Raw genomic sequence first — 14861 nt, 5'->3', positions numbered from 1 at the left:
CTAAAAAGTTTTCATGTGTGAACATGCACATTCAGGAGAGATGACCGGACAGCAGTAGTGCTCAACCATTACCCATCATGGAGTCTCTCTAGCAAAAGAGAGGAGTCACATTCAAATGCTCTAATTATACCTTTTATGAATTTAGGTCTAGTTTCACATTATTTTGTGCTGTACAATTCTACACTGCTGGAAGAGCCAGACAAGATGCCCTGAGGTTTATACATAGTTCAGAGCACTATGCTCAGTAAGATAAATATAACAGTATTGAGCCATTTTAAGGCAGTTAAGTCAAAACTGATCTGGTCAACTTAATTAATAGCAGGTAATGGACTTCTCCAAGAACTTCTCCAATCCTTTTTTAAACACAGCTATACTAACTGCACTAACCACATCCTCTGGCAACAATTCCAGAGTTTAATGTGCGTTGAGTGAAGAAGAACTTTCTCCGATTAGTTTTAAATGTGCCACATGCTAACTTCATGGAGTGCCCCCTAGTCCTATTATCTGAAAGAGTAAATAACCAATTCACATAATTAAACTCTGGAATTTGTTGCCAGAGGATGTGATTAGTGCAGTTAGTATAGCTGTGTTTAAAAAAGGATTGGAGAAGTTCTTGGAGGAGAAGTCCATTACCTGCTATTAAATTCACTTAGAGAATAGCCACTGCTATTAATTGCATCTTCTTAGTGTTTGGGTAATTGCCAGGTTCTTATGGCCTGGATTGGCCACTGTTGGAAACAGGAAGCTGGGCTTGATGGACCCTTGGTCTGACCCAGTGTGGCATGTTCTTATGTTTTTACGTTGCCCAAGAGATCGTTTGTGACACTGCTCTATTCATGGTTTCTCCAAAGGGTGCATAGGAACTGCAAGGGAGACGCTTAAAGGATTAAATTTAAAAACAACCCAAACCTCCTCCCCCCCCCCACACCCCAAAACATCCATGAATTAACACTAACATTTTTCATCCATACGGGGAGAACATTAACACTTGCTGAGTGTATTTATGAAATATTTCACCACCACAGGAGCACAGGGTTTTTTTGTTTGTTTTTTTAAGGCTGTGTTATGTAGTCTGTGTGTTTTGCAGCAAGGTTGGCTTTGGCATGTATTGGAATATGCAGGACTGTCAATTATCACAACTGATGGAAAAGGGCCAAGTGTGATCAGCATGTGAGACACACAGACGTGGAAACCCTGTAACTGACTTTTTTCACACAGATGATTTATTACCTAGGGAGAAGGGAATACAGAAAACAGTATTAAAAAGATAAATATACTAGTTTTACCTTTCTTTTAGGAAGAAAACAAAAAATGAAAAGGCTTTTTGTTCACTGGATGTGTTATGTTCTGACTTCTCACCAGAAAGAACATGGTAATACTATTAAAATAAAAAGTAACATTTTTCTGTGCATTTGTGACGGATGATGGGGCTGATTCCTAGGATTAATAGCTTGAGGATGGAAATTCTAGTGGTTTTTTCCCCTCCGTTCCTCAGGCTGTATTCTCAATGATGAGTGCGATGCCTTGCCCACCACCAATGCAAGCTGAACCCACAGCGTATTTTCCACCACGCCGCCTACAAAGAAAAGAAAAGATTAAAAAAAAATTAATAATTTCCTTCATCCCAAGTGAAGGCAACAGCACACAGGTTTTTTAAAGGACTGAACTGTACAACATGGTTGGGGGTGACAGTACTACATAAACCCCAAATTATAATTACCAGAATAGTTTTGCTTTGTATAATTTTTAAAAAAAGAAAAAAAAAGGTCGACAGCACCGAAACATTTGATGCAATGGCAGATAAGGACCACAAGGTTCATCTACGCTGCCCAATTTCATTCCAGATGCAATGCCATAGACACCAGCTGACCTGACATTCCACTGCATTACAACTACAGATCCTTTGACCTTATCCCAACCCTCAAGATTCCCCTCAAAACCTGCTAGCGATGGCTCTTGTTTAACTAGCATGAAAGGCCAGCCAAAGAACAGACTAGTCATCTCATTCTCTTTATTGTTTTTAGTTTGTGTTCTTTGCTTTCCTTATTCCTCCGGCCTCCTCTTCCCCCATTCCCAATGGTACTTTGCTAGATGTGACTCCGTGGCAGGAAGCCACACTCTTTCTGTGGTCTCTGTGGCCTGGTGGCAGCAGCGGTAGGCTCTTCCCTCTGTGGCCCCATCAGCAGGTGTTTGCATCCTGGGCTGCTGCAGTGATAGTTGTTCTTAGTAGCCCTGTGGCTTCTGTCTGTCAGAGTCCCACACCCAAAATGGCTAAGGCTGCTCCATCTTTAGCACAGTTGTGAGCAGGATTCTCGAGCCTTGCTTTTCTCATGTTTTCTTGAATTCCCTTCTGAAAGGCTGTGCCATGCATCCACTACCCTTTCCATGAAGGGTAGTGGATGCATGGCACTTTTGCACAGTTTTAGATATCAGTAGAATTGGTAGAAAAGCATACAGTACATGAGATCTGTATTCCAATCAAGCAAAAAAACATCCTGCGTTTGCTGGGAAAAATGCATCAGAACACAGAAAACTAGAAGACTTTTGCTCCAAACAGGTTGATCACTGGAAGATCCCATAGACTGAACAGCTTTGTTGGCTGTTGATGCTGCAGAGACCATTTGTGGTCAAAAGACTCTACTGAAGCAATCTGCAACGTATTGAAAGCCCGTGGAAGATAGCTAGCTTGCAGCATGGCTTGATGTTTGGCTGCCTATTCTCATACCTTTATCGCTAAGCAAATAGTCCATGACCCTGTGCCTCCTAGCTTGTTTATATAGAACATGAAGACTTGGTTGTTCAGTGAATAAAGATGCTTTCCCCTAAAGCAGTCAAGTAAAGTTTGTTAAGAGTACTTGATCACTCTCAGTTCCAGGAAATTTGAAACTGTTTTTCTTGGAACCAAGTTCCTTGAATCCGAAAGGGGTCTTTGGGGGCTCCCCAACCTCTTGTGGAGCATCCATTGCCATCATTACTTGGAGAGGGTTGAAATGCAATAGGGCGCCCTCTTGAAGAACGGGAGAGTGCAGCCATTGGCATAAATCCCGTTTCATGGCTTTCTAAACCTGTACTTTCGTAGTCAAAGGTTGAGTTAGATAGTCCCATTGTGACCAAATATCCCACTGAAGATATTGCACATGAAGGTGGGTTAGAGGAACTAATGGATCACTGCCACCAGAATAATCGTATCTCTGGCTATGGACTCATGTGTGTAGCAGTTTGTGTAAAAGTGACCTGAGAGTAACTGTTCGATCTGAAGTATGGAGCGTTTTGTTTAGTCGAGGGCATTGAGTTTGGGGGCTGGGCGCCGACGGGGGCATGGCTCGCAACAAAAGCACTGAGGGAATCGGAGGCATGGATGGGATGAGAGCATGAAGGCCTCGACAGCGGCCCTGGCGGCAACAGTAATCGTGGACATCCCTATCCCTCTAGTCCCAATAACCCGGTGGAGGATCGCAAGAGAACACTCGAAGGCTTTGTGGGCCTGAGGATGAAAACATAGGGAGAAGGGAGGCCGCAATTCGGTTGGTAAGCCGGGGAAACAGTGAGGTGACAGGAACAGACCAAAAATCAGGGCATAGTACTCACCGAGCATCGATTAAATGTACGCCAAGGGAGACCCATGAAGAGAAAAATTATTTGTGAAGTAAAACTTCAAGTGTTTCCGTGAGGAAAAGTTGCGAGAAATTTCTCACAGAGGTCCTAAAAGCGATGCTAACTGCAGCACAGAAAAAAGAAGACTGAAGGACTGTGGACACAGGATAATGGCATGCTGGGCATGCTCAATGCACTCAGTGTGCCAGTCAAAGCTTTCTAGAAACCTTGACAGAAGGTTTTCCGTGATAGGGCTCCATCCAGTGACGTCACCCGTATGTAAGGACTAGCATCCTGCTTGTCCTGGGAGAATCTGTTAAAACTCCGCCCTCTCTGGGATGAAGCACTTCACCCTGACCAATAGTGTCTAGCATCTCAAAACTGGCAAAACCCCAAGAAATCCCTCTCAGCTTATCCTTGGGCTGTCTGGGAAGCCTTGGACTCCTTCAATTTCTTAACTAATTCCTCCAGCTACTCTTCAAAGAAGAGTTTATTCTTAAAGGAGAGCTTTGCCAACCTAGTCTTAAAAGCCAAATCCGTAAGCCAGTTCCCTCAACCAAAAGTAGCCTCCTAGCTGCCACCACAGCGGCCGTATTCTGAGCAAAGCATTTCCTGTAATAATATCTTTGATGAGCTTTCAGCAAAAGCAAATCTGATTACTGTTCAAGGGTTTCAGTGGATATATCATCACGATTTATGTCATTGTACAAGTGTACTGCTGTCATGGAGAATGATTTCAAAGAGGGTTAACAGGCTTCAATACTGGGCATTTGTATTTTATTTCAACAAGGAAAAAACTACTTCAGATACAACTACCCTGATTAAACCAAATCCTGAAGTTTAAAAAAGAGGAATAGGCTTCAGCTTCCATACAAATGCTCCACTATCAGGGAACTCAAATTTTGTTCTTTGAACTCGTACAATTGAAATCCTTTTTGAGGTACAAATCCCTTAATGATGTTGCCTCAAATATTTATATTCACTTTTTTTCTTTTAAGCAGGTTGGGCCTTCTCTCTTGGCTAGCAGATACTCAGTTCTGTAAATCATTATGCTAACATTAAGATCTATTGCCCATTTGTGATATTTCTTAATTTTTTTTTTAATTTAGATTCTGCTGTATCTTGAGGGCTAAAAACTTTTACTGTTCAGTGTCGTTTTCCTTAGACTATTGCTATTCTTTTTTCTTGTACTGTTTCGTCTCAAGATTTATACTTGAAAATATATTTTTTTAAAAACTATTTATACGTTTTATTCCTCTCTTTAAAGATCACCCCAAGCTAGAAATATAAGTTAATAAAACTAGCCCACAAGAAAATCCTGAGGTAGATAGAGCAGGGTACATAAGTACCCTGCTCTATCTATTTTACTTTCATTTTACTATGTAAACCGTTTTGACAAAAAAACCTTGTTTTGAAAAACGGTATATAAATACTTTTAAATAAATAATAAATAAATACAGGCACACACCTAAGTTCATGAACAAGATGAGCAGTGATTCTTGATCCAGAAGCTCCCAGGGGATGACCGAGGGCAATGGCTCCTCCATCAACATTGGTCTTTTCAGGATCCAGACCCAAAGACTTCTCAACTGCCAGGTACTGGGGAGCAAAAGCTTCATTCACCTTAAACAAAAAACCCCAAACCAAACAGAAAGCATATCAGAAACAATCACTCTTAATCTGCTGATCATCCACAAAGCAAATAAACAAACTGAAATGACAATGCTTGGCAGAGTTTAAATATTTTGGTCTGTGTAAAAAAAAAAAAAGAAAGGGATGTGTTGTCAAGATAAGTACATTATCTGCAATATAAAAATATGTACACAAAATATTTGACTGGCTGATTACTGATAAGGCAAATGAAGGTCTGACTACAATGGAAGGGCCTAGGACTAGCCAATTTGATGGTTCAATATTAATATAGGTCTCTATTATTGATAGCTTTAAGTTGGTCCTACATTTACCTGCGTATTACTGTTGAAACTGTGTGTGAAAAATCAAAATCTCACATAAATGTTCTTCAAATCATCTTAAGGGTATCATACAATCCGCTAAAGTATCACAATCCCACATAAATTAAAGTGAAAGGGTGAAAAAGCCAGTTCATAGACATGTCTTTGCAATGATCCTGCATAGTGCATGTTATTTTTGAATAGTTAATTATGATTGGCAAAACCCCCCCAAAAAAACTTCATGTTGATAAGAAAAGCCAAATAAAGCAGTTCAATCAATAAAAGGGGATCACTCACAATCCAAGTATGTCTTTAAAAGAAGGGAGCAAAAAAACACACACACTTATTGTATCCTCAATGTAAAAGTCCATCCCACGCCATGTGCCCACATGATATGAAAAACAATCAAACAAAACAGATGCAACAAAGAATTTAGCTGAGCATGTGTTCTTCATTAGGATCTCTTACAGTCACAATGTTCATGTCACTAGACAAAGTCAGTTCCACTGCTAGGTTTCAAAAATATATCATGCAAACTGTAAGCTCAGTTTCCATTTTTAAAAAATCCCCAATTTTGGCTCTCTGAGCCAAATAATCCACAATATGTAGGGGTTCTTTGAGCCAACATTTTTTTTTTTTTTAAGGAAACTGTGAGAATTACTCAACAATGAGACTACTTATTGGTTTCAGAGGATCTCTTCTCTAGTCCAGGTGGCTGGTGCGATTTCTGACCACAGCTCTGGCTTTTATCGGCCTTAATCTTGGTGGAATGCGCAATAGCGCCTTTGCCTTGAGGATGGATTTGAGGTTAATGGGGGGGGGGGGGGGGAAATGAGACATTTTGTAAATATTTGCAGGATAAATGGAATTGTTTTATGGAAGTCAGTCAGCCAGAGATTTCTCCCACTTTACTGTGGGACACTGGAAAGACAGTAAGGTGCGGTGAGAGAACAGTGTATGTGGCTAAGCTGAATAAATTGAGGGATGCAGAAATTCTAAAGCTTACTGATGTTTTGCTGCAAGAAAAGCAGAAACACGTGGCAGGTATGATACAAGAACTAGAGGTGGCAACTTGGGCTAAAGATTCTTTAAACCACTTATTACCCTGGAAGGCCATGAAATCATTAAGATATTTTAAGTTTCAACCACACAAATATGGCAATAAACCAGTAAAAAAAAAAATCAGTATTGCCATATTTGTACGGTTGAAACCTAAAGTATCTTAATGGGGGGGTCTGTAGTAAAGATGGTAACATTTGTATTAGTACTGGGGATAGTTCAAACATTTTTTTGGATTATACTTCTACTTTATTATGACAAAAAAAGAAATGGACATGACTACAAGGGATTCTTTTTTCAAAAACGAGTCCTTAAAATATTGACTGAGCAACTGGCAGTGTTAAATAATCCTATTACAGAGGGAGGAATCTTCAGCAAAGTAAAATCTCTCTTGGTAAAGCTCCTAGTTTGGTCTGACAGGGAGCTAAATTTTATAAAATTTTAACATTACAACGAGTTCTTTCCTTCTAGAGTTAACTATGCTTTTGATTGTAATATTGCCAAAATAGGTAGCGACCTGACTGATATATAGGCCTATATGACCCTACATTTATTGAATTTAAAGATGTTGGCTGCAGTTTTAGTGGCACAGTGGTTCCCCATTTAGTGTTTTCAGATCAGCCTAGTTTCATAAAGAGAAGCTATGCTATCAACAATATCCATAGGCTCTAGTGGTACTAAGTGACAAGAACTTCAATGACGAGACGAGTGCTATTCTTACTCTAGACACGGAGAAGGCCTTTGATAAGATGGTGTGGCAAAACATTTTGGTTGTTAGGAGTTATGGAGATCCTGTTAAACGGCTCAATCTTCTGTGTAAGTACCTCAGACGAGACTACCGATTAACAGTATGGTTTCTGAGGCACTTCCACTACTGGGAGGGACAAGACAGAGCCCCTGCCCTTGTTTGTTTTAACATTGGGGCTCCTGGCCATAAAACTGAGAACTGCACATGGTATTCAGAATCTGGGGAAAGGAGAGCTGAAGTTATATTTACAGATGACATTTTACTGTTTGTAGGAAGTGTGGAAAATGTATTAGGCTGTAAGGGTGTTTTAGCTGCTGGTGTTAAGTGTTTATTTACAACCCACAACAAAGTGACAATGAATCTTTTGCTGGATTGAGAATCAATTTTGATAAGTCGGAAGCGATGCCTATCTATCCTCATCTGGTGGCTAAATGGAGGGCAATTTCGATGGACTTTGGATAAATTGAAGCATTTAGGATTTGTCTAGACTTTACAGGGATACTTTTAAGAAAATTATTGAATCTATCCACGGCAGCTTACTCTTTGGCAAGAACTGCCACTTGTCTTAAGAATACAAGAAGTTGCCATACTGGGTCACAATGAGGGTCCATCAAGCCCAGCATCCTGTTTCCAAGAGTGGACAATCCAGGCTACAAGTACCTAAACATTAAATAGATCCCATGCTAAAGCCAGTAATAGCAGAGGCCATTTCCTAAGTTCACTTGATTAATAGCAGTTTGTGGAGTTCTCCTCCAGGAACTTATCCAAACCTTTTTTAAACCTAACATGATTTAAAATGGTGATTTTGCTTAAGTTGTTATATCATCTGCATATGTTGCCCTGTTGGCTTTCAAGGACAGAAATAGATACTTTAAGGTCTTTGATTATTTAATTATTTGGCATGGCAAAAAGGCTAGAATTAGTTTAGATAATCTGATGCGTCCTAAGGATACAATGGGGGTAACTTGACTTCCTAGATCTTAGAGCATATAATGTAACATGTCAAATGTGGATTCTCTGGGAATGGACTGAGAGTATAAATACAATAATTCTAAAATTAGTGAAGGCAATGTTGTTTCTTACTCTCCTCTGGGTTTAGTATATGTTTTCACAGACTGGCACTTTTAGGGAAAAACAAATAATTTTCTCAAGTCTGCTGCAGTGGCCTGCAAAGCGCTAAGCAAAGTATGGGGACTAAGTCTCTATTTTGAGAATCTATAGGAGTGCAGTTTTTCTGCCTAGCTGCGTGATGCCGTAAGGGACCGAGATTTGTTTAAAGTTTTTTTTGGGGGTTTTTTTTGTAGAAGAGTCTGGCATATTCAGTGATTTTCAAACATTACAAAGTGTTTTTTCATGTTCCACTGCAACAATTCTTCACATTTTTGCAAGTCAGGCATTCTGTACAGGGTTTAAAATTACTCCCACGGAACATGAGATAAGAAAGAGAATTTGCAATGTCAATGGGAACAGGCAGGAACGGGAAAAGATTTTTTCAAGAAGATACATTATAAACAAGCCTAAATCTTGTCCAAGAGGACATTACATGACTTGCTTCTTATTACAATAAGAATTAGGACAAGAAGTTACTGTGGTACACATTAAAAAATGTTTATACAAGCTCGTATCATCCCCACTGAGGTCAGCCTGAGAGAAATACAATTGGAACACACATCATTCTTTCGTACATAATGTTAAACGCATAGGATGGAGCTTGAGAGTTTGGATATTTGCACAAAGTGTGAAATTTCAAGGGGTACATTAGTCCATCATTTTCTTTTAGGTCACAAGAGGTTTTCTTTTGGGTCTGATATAATCTCTATTTTTCAGCGATGATAGGGATTGATATCTTATTAAATAAACTAACTTCAGATACGGTGCACTCTAAATGTTTAGCAGTTCGTTACACTGGCCTTACTGACTGCACATGAAGGTATATTACAGCTTTGGATTGATGCCAGCCTACCTTCTTTGGGACTATGGCAAGATAAAATGGTGGATTTGATGAAAATGGAAAAGCTTGATGCTTTATTGTAAAAAAAAAAAAAAAAAAAAAAAAAAAAGAGGGTAGATGAAAAATCATACATGCAAAGGGATGAAACGTGTAATGTTCGGTCTCTTGAGTTATTCAGTGCAGTGGGACTAATCAAGCACAGGTTTTTGGGGGTGAGGGTAAAATGTAAAAAGCGCAAGTGTTATTCAGCTTTTTGTCATGTCATGCCTGTTCTCTGTTATGTTGCTTCATGAATTATGTTATGAACACTATCTTGTGTATAGATCCTGTATTGCTGCTCACTTGCAAATTCACATGTTAAAAAAAAAAAAATGATGGGAGATGTCAGTTACTCCAAAACTGATTGGGTAAATGTTTCATCGAGATATGCTAGGGATGCAAAGTTCCTAGATGCCATAAATGACTGCTCCATGGAGCAGCTGGTCATGGACCTGACAGGAGGCGCAACTACTTTAAATCCAGTTCTCCGCAGAACACAGGACCTGGTATAAGGGGTAACTGTGATAGCGCCACTTGGCAATAGTGTTCATAATGCAATCAAATCTGACAATCACTGAAAGGAGGATATCAATTCCCAAGGGAGAACTGAGAGGAGAGGAAGATTTTGCTGGCGGCTGAAGAGGATTGGAAAATATTGGGGGAGGTACCCGTACTGGAGAAGGTTTTCATGGGTAATGATTCAGATGGATGGAATCAAATCACGGTGAACCTAGAAGATGTGGTAGACCTGATTAACAAACTGAAGAGTAGTAAATCACCTGGACCGGATGGTATACACCCCAGAGTTCTGAAGGAACTAAAAAAATTTCAGACCTATTAGTAAAAATATGTAACCTATCATTAAAATCATCCATTGTACCTGAAGACTGGAGGATAGCAAATGTAACCCAAATATTTAAAAAGGGCTCCAGGGGCGATCCGGGAAACTACAGACCGGTTAGCCTGACTTCAGTGCCAGGAAAAATAGTGGAAAGTGTTCTAAACATCAAAATCACAGAACATATAGAAAGACATGGTTTAATGGAACAAAGTCAGCATGGCTTTACCCAAGGCAAGTCTTGCCTCACAAATCTGCTTCACTTTTTTGAAGAAGTTAATAAACATGTGGATAAAGGTGAACCAGTAGATGTAGTATACTTGGATTTTCAGAAGGCGTTTGACAAAGTTCCTCATGAGAGGCTTCTAGGAAAAGTAAAAAAAGGTCATGGGATAGCTGGCGATGTCCTTTCATGGATTGCAATCTGGCTAAAAGACAGGAAACAGAGTAGGATTAAATGGACAATTTTCTCAGTGGAAGGGAGTGGGCAGTGGAGTGCCTCAGGGATCTGTATTGGGACCCTTAATTTTCAATATATTTATAAATGATCTGGAAAGAAATACGAGTGAGATAATCAAATTTGCAGATGATACAAAATTGTTCAGAGTAGTTAAATCACAAGCATTGTGATAAATTGCAGGAAGACCTTGTGAGGCTGGAAAATTGGGCATCCAAATGGCAGATGAAATTTAATGTGGATAAGTGCAAGGTGATGCATATAGGGAAAAATAACCCATGCTATAGTTACACAATGTTGGGTTCCATATTAGGTGCTACAACCCAAGAAAGACATCTAGGCGTCATAGTGGATAACACATTGAAATCGTCGGTTCAGTGTGCTGCGGCAGTCAAAAAAGCAAACAGAATATTGGGAATTATTAGAAAGGGAATGGTGAATAAAACGGAAAATATCATAATGCCTCTGTATCGCACCTTGAATACTGTGTACAATTCTGGTCGCCGCATCTCAAAAAAGATATAATTGCGATGGAGAAGGTACAGAGAAGGGCTACCAAAATGATAAGGTGAATGGAACAGCTCCCCTATGAGGAAAGACTAAAGAGGTTAGGACTTTTCAGCTTGGAGAAGAGACGGACAAGGGGGGATAGATAGAGGTTTTAAAATCATGAGAGGTCTAGAATGGGTAGATGTGAATCGGTTATTTACTCTTTCGGATAATAGTCCATTACCTGCTATTAAGTTCACTTAGAGAATAGCCACTGCCATTAGCAACGGTAAGAGTTTTTGGGTACTTGCCAGGTTCTTATGACCTGGATTGGCCACTGTTGGAAACAGGATGCTGGGCTTGATGGACCCTCGGTCTGACCCAGTATGGCATGTTCTTATGTTCTAATATTGCTAGCTGGGGAAAATTGGGACTTATGTTTAGGGAGAGGTGAAATTGTGTTGAAGTATGTGTGCCTTAACTAAAAGTCAGGGAAAGTAATTTCTTTTAGAGTGTGTGTGTATGCCTAATTTAAAAAAAAAAAAAAACAGGGAGCTGGGTAAATTCTTTTCTAGCGTATGTGTGCACGCCTTTTAATTTAAAAACAGACGACCAGGGAGCTAAGTTTTTTTCTAGCATTTTCTGTAGTAGCATTGAAAAGATGATCGTCTTGCTTTGGTGGCTAAAGAGGACTGCCAAGAATTGCTTTGGGAAATTTAAGGACTTCAAAAGTTTGAGGGAGAGGTGAAATAGTGAGGTTAGGTGTATGCGCCTATAATAAAAACCAAGCCTAAGGTAGATAATTCTAGTGTCTTGTCTTTCCCTCCCCCTCCCACCCCTAGTTCATCCTTTGATTTATAGGCATATTTAAAAAAAAAATTAGGCTTTAATCTAAAACGCAGGATTGCCCCAGCCCTTATCAAGAGTTATTATTCCATTGCAAGTCACTACAATTAATACGGAATATACCAATAAATTTAAAGGACTAACTTAAGAACATGCCATACTGGGTCCTTCAAGCCCAGCATCCTGTTTCCAACAGTGGCCAATCCAGGCCATAAGAACCTGGCAAGTACCCAAAAACTAAGTCTATTCCATGTTAGCGTTGCTAGTAATAGCAGTGGCTATTTTCTAAGTCAATTAATAGCAGGTAATGGACTTCTCCTCCAAGAACTTATCCAATCCTTTTTTAAACACAGCTATACTAACTGCACTAACCACATCCTCTGGCAACAAATTCCAGAGTTTAATTGTGCGTTGAGTAAAAAAGAACATTCTCCAATTAGTTTTAAATGTGCCACATGCTAACTTCATGGAGTGCCCCCTAGTCTATTATCCGAAAGAGTAAATAACCGATTCACATCTACCCGTTCTAGACCTCTCATGATTTTAAACACCTCTATCATATCCCCCCTCAGCCATCTCTTCTCCAAGCTGAAAAGTCCTAACCTCTTTAGTCTTTCGACATAGGGGAGCTGTTCCATTCCCTTATCATTTTGGTAGCCCTTCTCTGTACCTTCTCCATCGCAATTATATCTTTTTTGAGGTGCGGCGACCAGAATTGTACACAGTATTCAAGGTGCGGTCTCACCATGGAGCGATACAGAGGCATTATGACATTTTCCGTTTTATTCACCATCCCTTTCTAATAATTCCCAACATTCTGTTTGCTTTTTTGACTGCCGCAGCACACTGAACCGACGATTTCAATTTGTTATCCACTATGACGCCTAGATCTCTTTCTTGGGTTGTAGCACCTAATATGGAACCTAACATTGTGTAACTATAGCATGGGTTATTTTTCCCTATATGCATCACCTTGCACTTATTCACATTAAATTTCATCTGCCATTTTGATGCCCAATTGTCCAGTCTCACAAGGTCTTCCTGCAATTTATCACAATCTGCTTGTGACAACTACTCTGAACAATTTTGTATCATCTGCAAATTTGATTATCTCACTCGTATTTCTTTCCAGATCATTTATAAATATATTGAAAAGTAAGGGTCCCAATACAGATCCCTGAGGCACTCCACTGCCCACTCCCTTCCACTGAGAAAATTGTCCTTTTAATCCTACTCTCTGTTTCCTGTCTTTTAGCCAGTTTGCAATCCACGAAAGGACATCGCCACCTATCCCATGACTTTTTACTTTTCCTAGAAGCCTCTCAGGAACTTTGTCAAACGCCTTCTGAAAATCCAAGTATACTACATCTACCGGTTCACCTTTATCCACGTTTATTAACTCCTTCAAAAAAGTGAAGCAGATTTGTGGGGCAAGACTTGCCTTGGGTAAAGCCATGCTGACTTTCCTACTTCTTTAGCAACCTTAACTAAGAACTCAACAAAATTAAGATAAAGGCAACAGTCCAACAGCAAGAGGGGGCTTTCCTGTCTTTGCATCAAGTGTCACATGTATGATTTTTTACCCTTTGGTGAGAAAGATATCTGGACTGACCCATGCACACCAGATAGAAAATTTAAAGTTATGAGATCTTCCGGTGGAGTATTTTTCTTGATGCCAGAACCTCTTTACTCATAGGCAACTACATAGAAGAGACAAACTAACATTCAAATACAGGCAGTCAAAGCCAAAAGACAAAGCTGGGATGGAGAAGATTCCCACTTTACTGAATGAGAAGGGATGGGAATATTTTCAACTGCATCTGCTGTTGGTACGGTTAAGTGTTGACGTTACAGAAACCAAATGACTGTCCTGCTTGTCCACAGAAACACAGATTTAATCTGAGTCTGTTCCTTACCTCTACCAAGTCCATGTCTTTAAGTGAGAGTCCTGCTTTCTTAAGGGCTCCATTAATAGCAGACACTGGACCTTTAAAAAAAAAAAAAAAAAAAAAAGTGTTTTCACAAGTGTTTTTCAAGTACTGCTCAATGTTTAATTTTTGCTGTACTGCATCATATCTTCCGCTCAGGTACAGGCATGGGAGCCAACTTTTGAAAATGGATTCTGGATACCAAACTCAAAACACAAATTAAAGCGCCCCCAGCAAAAAAGAACCAAAACACAGTGGGTTGTGGGTGTGACTGACCAGAATATTTAACTGCCCTGAAAGGAAAAGGTAACGTGGACATGGGTGAAGACTTGTGGCCAAAACAAACGCTAGGGAAGCACTCAAAAGTTCCATCCATTCATTCCCCCAGCCCTAGCTCACACCCCACTCCTGCACACCACATCCTCTCAACCCCCCCTTAATCTCTTTCTCCCTCCTCTCCTTAATCCCTCTGCATTTGTTTTAAAACATTTTCCCATGGGTGGGGGAACAGTGGATTTAATACCCCTCTGCCTGCTCCATTGCCTACATCCCCCTTAGCTTGCTCTGTTCACCTCCCAGTTTCTGCTCACTCCTCCTTAGCCATTTCCCCTCTTCTGCAAGCTTGGTTAACCCATTCCTTCACTGGTCCCCCAACCCTCACCCCTCCCTCAGCACTTGAGGCTTCCCTTCACTGGCAGACACAGCTCAGATCACCGCCCTATCTCTGCTCTCCTGACTCTCTCTTCTGGACTCTTCTCCTGCCTCTCCATCCCCCCGCAGTGCTCCTCCCGGCATTCACAGATTCTGGGCCTGCAGTCCACACAAAAGACACTCCACTACCTACATGCCCTAAACCCCAGCTCTAGGGCCACAGCTGCCTCCTGCCTCCTATAGGATGTAAGTGTTCCCCTTCATTCCCCCTCAGTTCAAGCCCTGACTGCGGCCCCTTTCAGTATTTAA

At 40.3% G+C, this 14861-nt stretch overlaps 1 protein-coding gene across 1 annotated transcript; it reads right to left on the bottom strand.

Annotated features, from left to right (window-relative positions):
- Positions 1 to 1063: 1063 nt before the first annotated feature.
- On the bottom strand, positions 1064 to 13958 carry LOC115077857 (3-ketoacyl-CoA thiolase, mitochondrial-like). The gene is made up of 3 exons (XM_029580203.1): positions 13890 to 13958; positions 5063 to 5217; positions 1064 to 1576 (listed from the first exon to the last, which is right to left on the bottom strand). The coding sequence occupies exons 1-3, from the start codon at positions 13902 to 13904 to the stop codon at positions 1492 to 1494; spliced, it is 255 nt and encodes an 84-aa protein (XP_029436063.1). The 5' UTR covers positions 13905 to 13958; the 3' UTR covers positions 1064 to 1491.
- Between the last annotated feature and the right edge of the window lie 903 nt (positions 13959 to 14861).

Source organism: Rhinatrema bivittatum, chromosome 1 (genome assembly GCF_901001135.1).
Source record: "Rhinatrema bivittatum chromosome 1, aRhiBiv1.1, whole genome shotgun sequence".
NCBI lineage: Eukaryota > Metazoa > Chordata > Amphibia > Gymnophiona > Rhinatrematidae > Rhinatrema > Rhinatrema bivittatum.
Note: the sequence above shows the minus strand (reverse complement) of the source record. Positions and strands in the feature narration are given on the sequence as shown.

Bases quoted from the DNA above. Each gene is read 5' to 3' on its own strand.
- LOC115077857 (XM_029580203.1), bottom strand. The intron at 1,577-5,062 runs GTGTGTGCCTGT...TTTTCTTTGTAG, and splicing joins CATCTTGTTCATGAACTTAG to GCGGCGTGGTGGAAAATACG.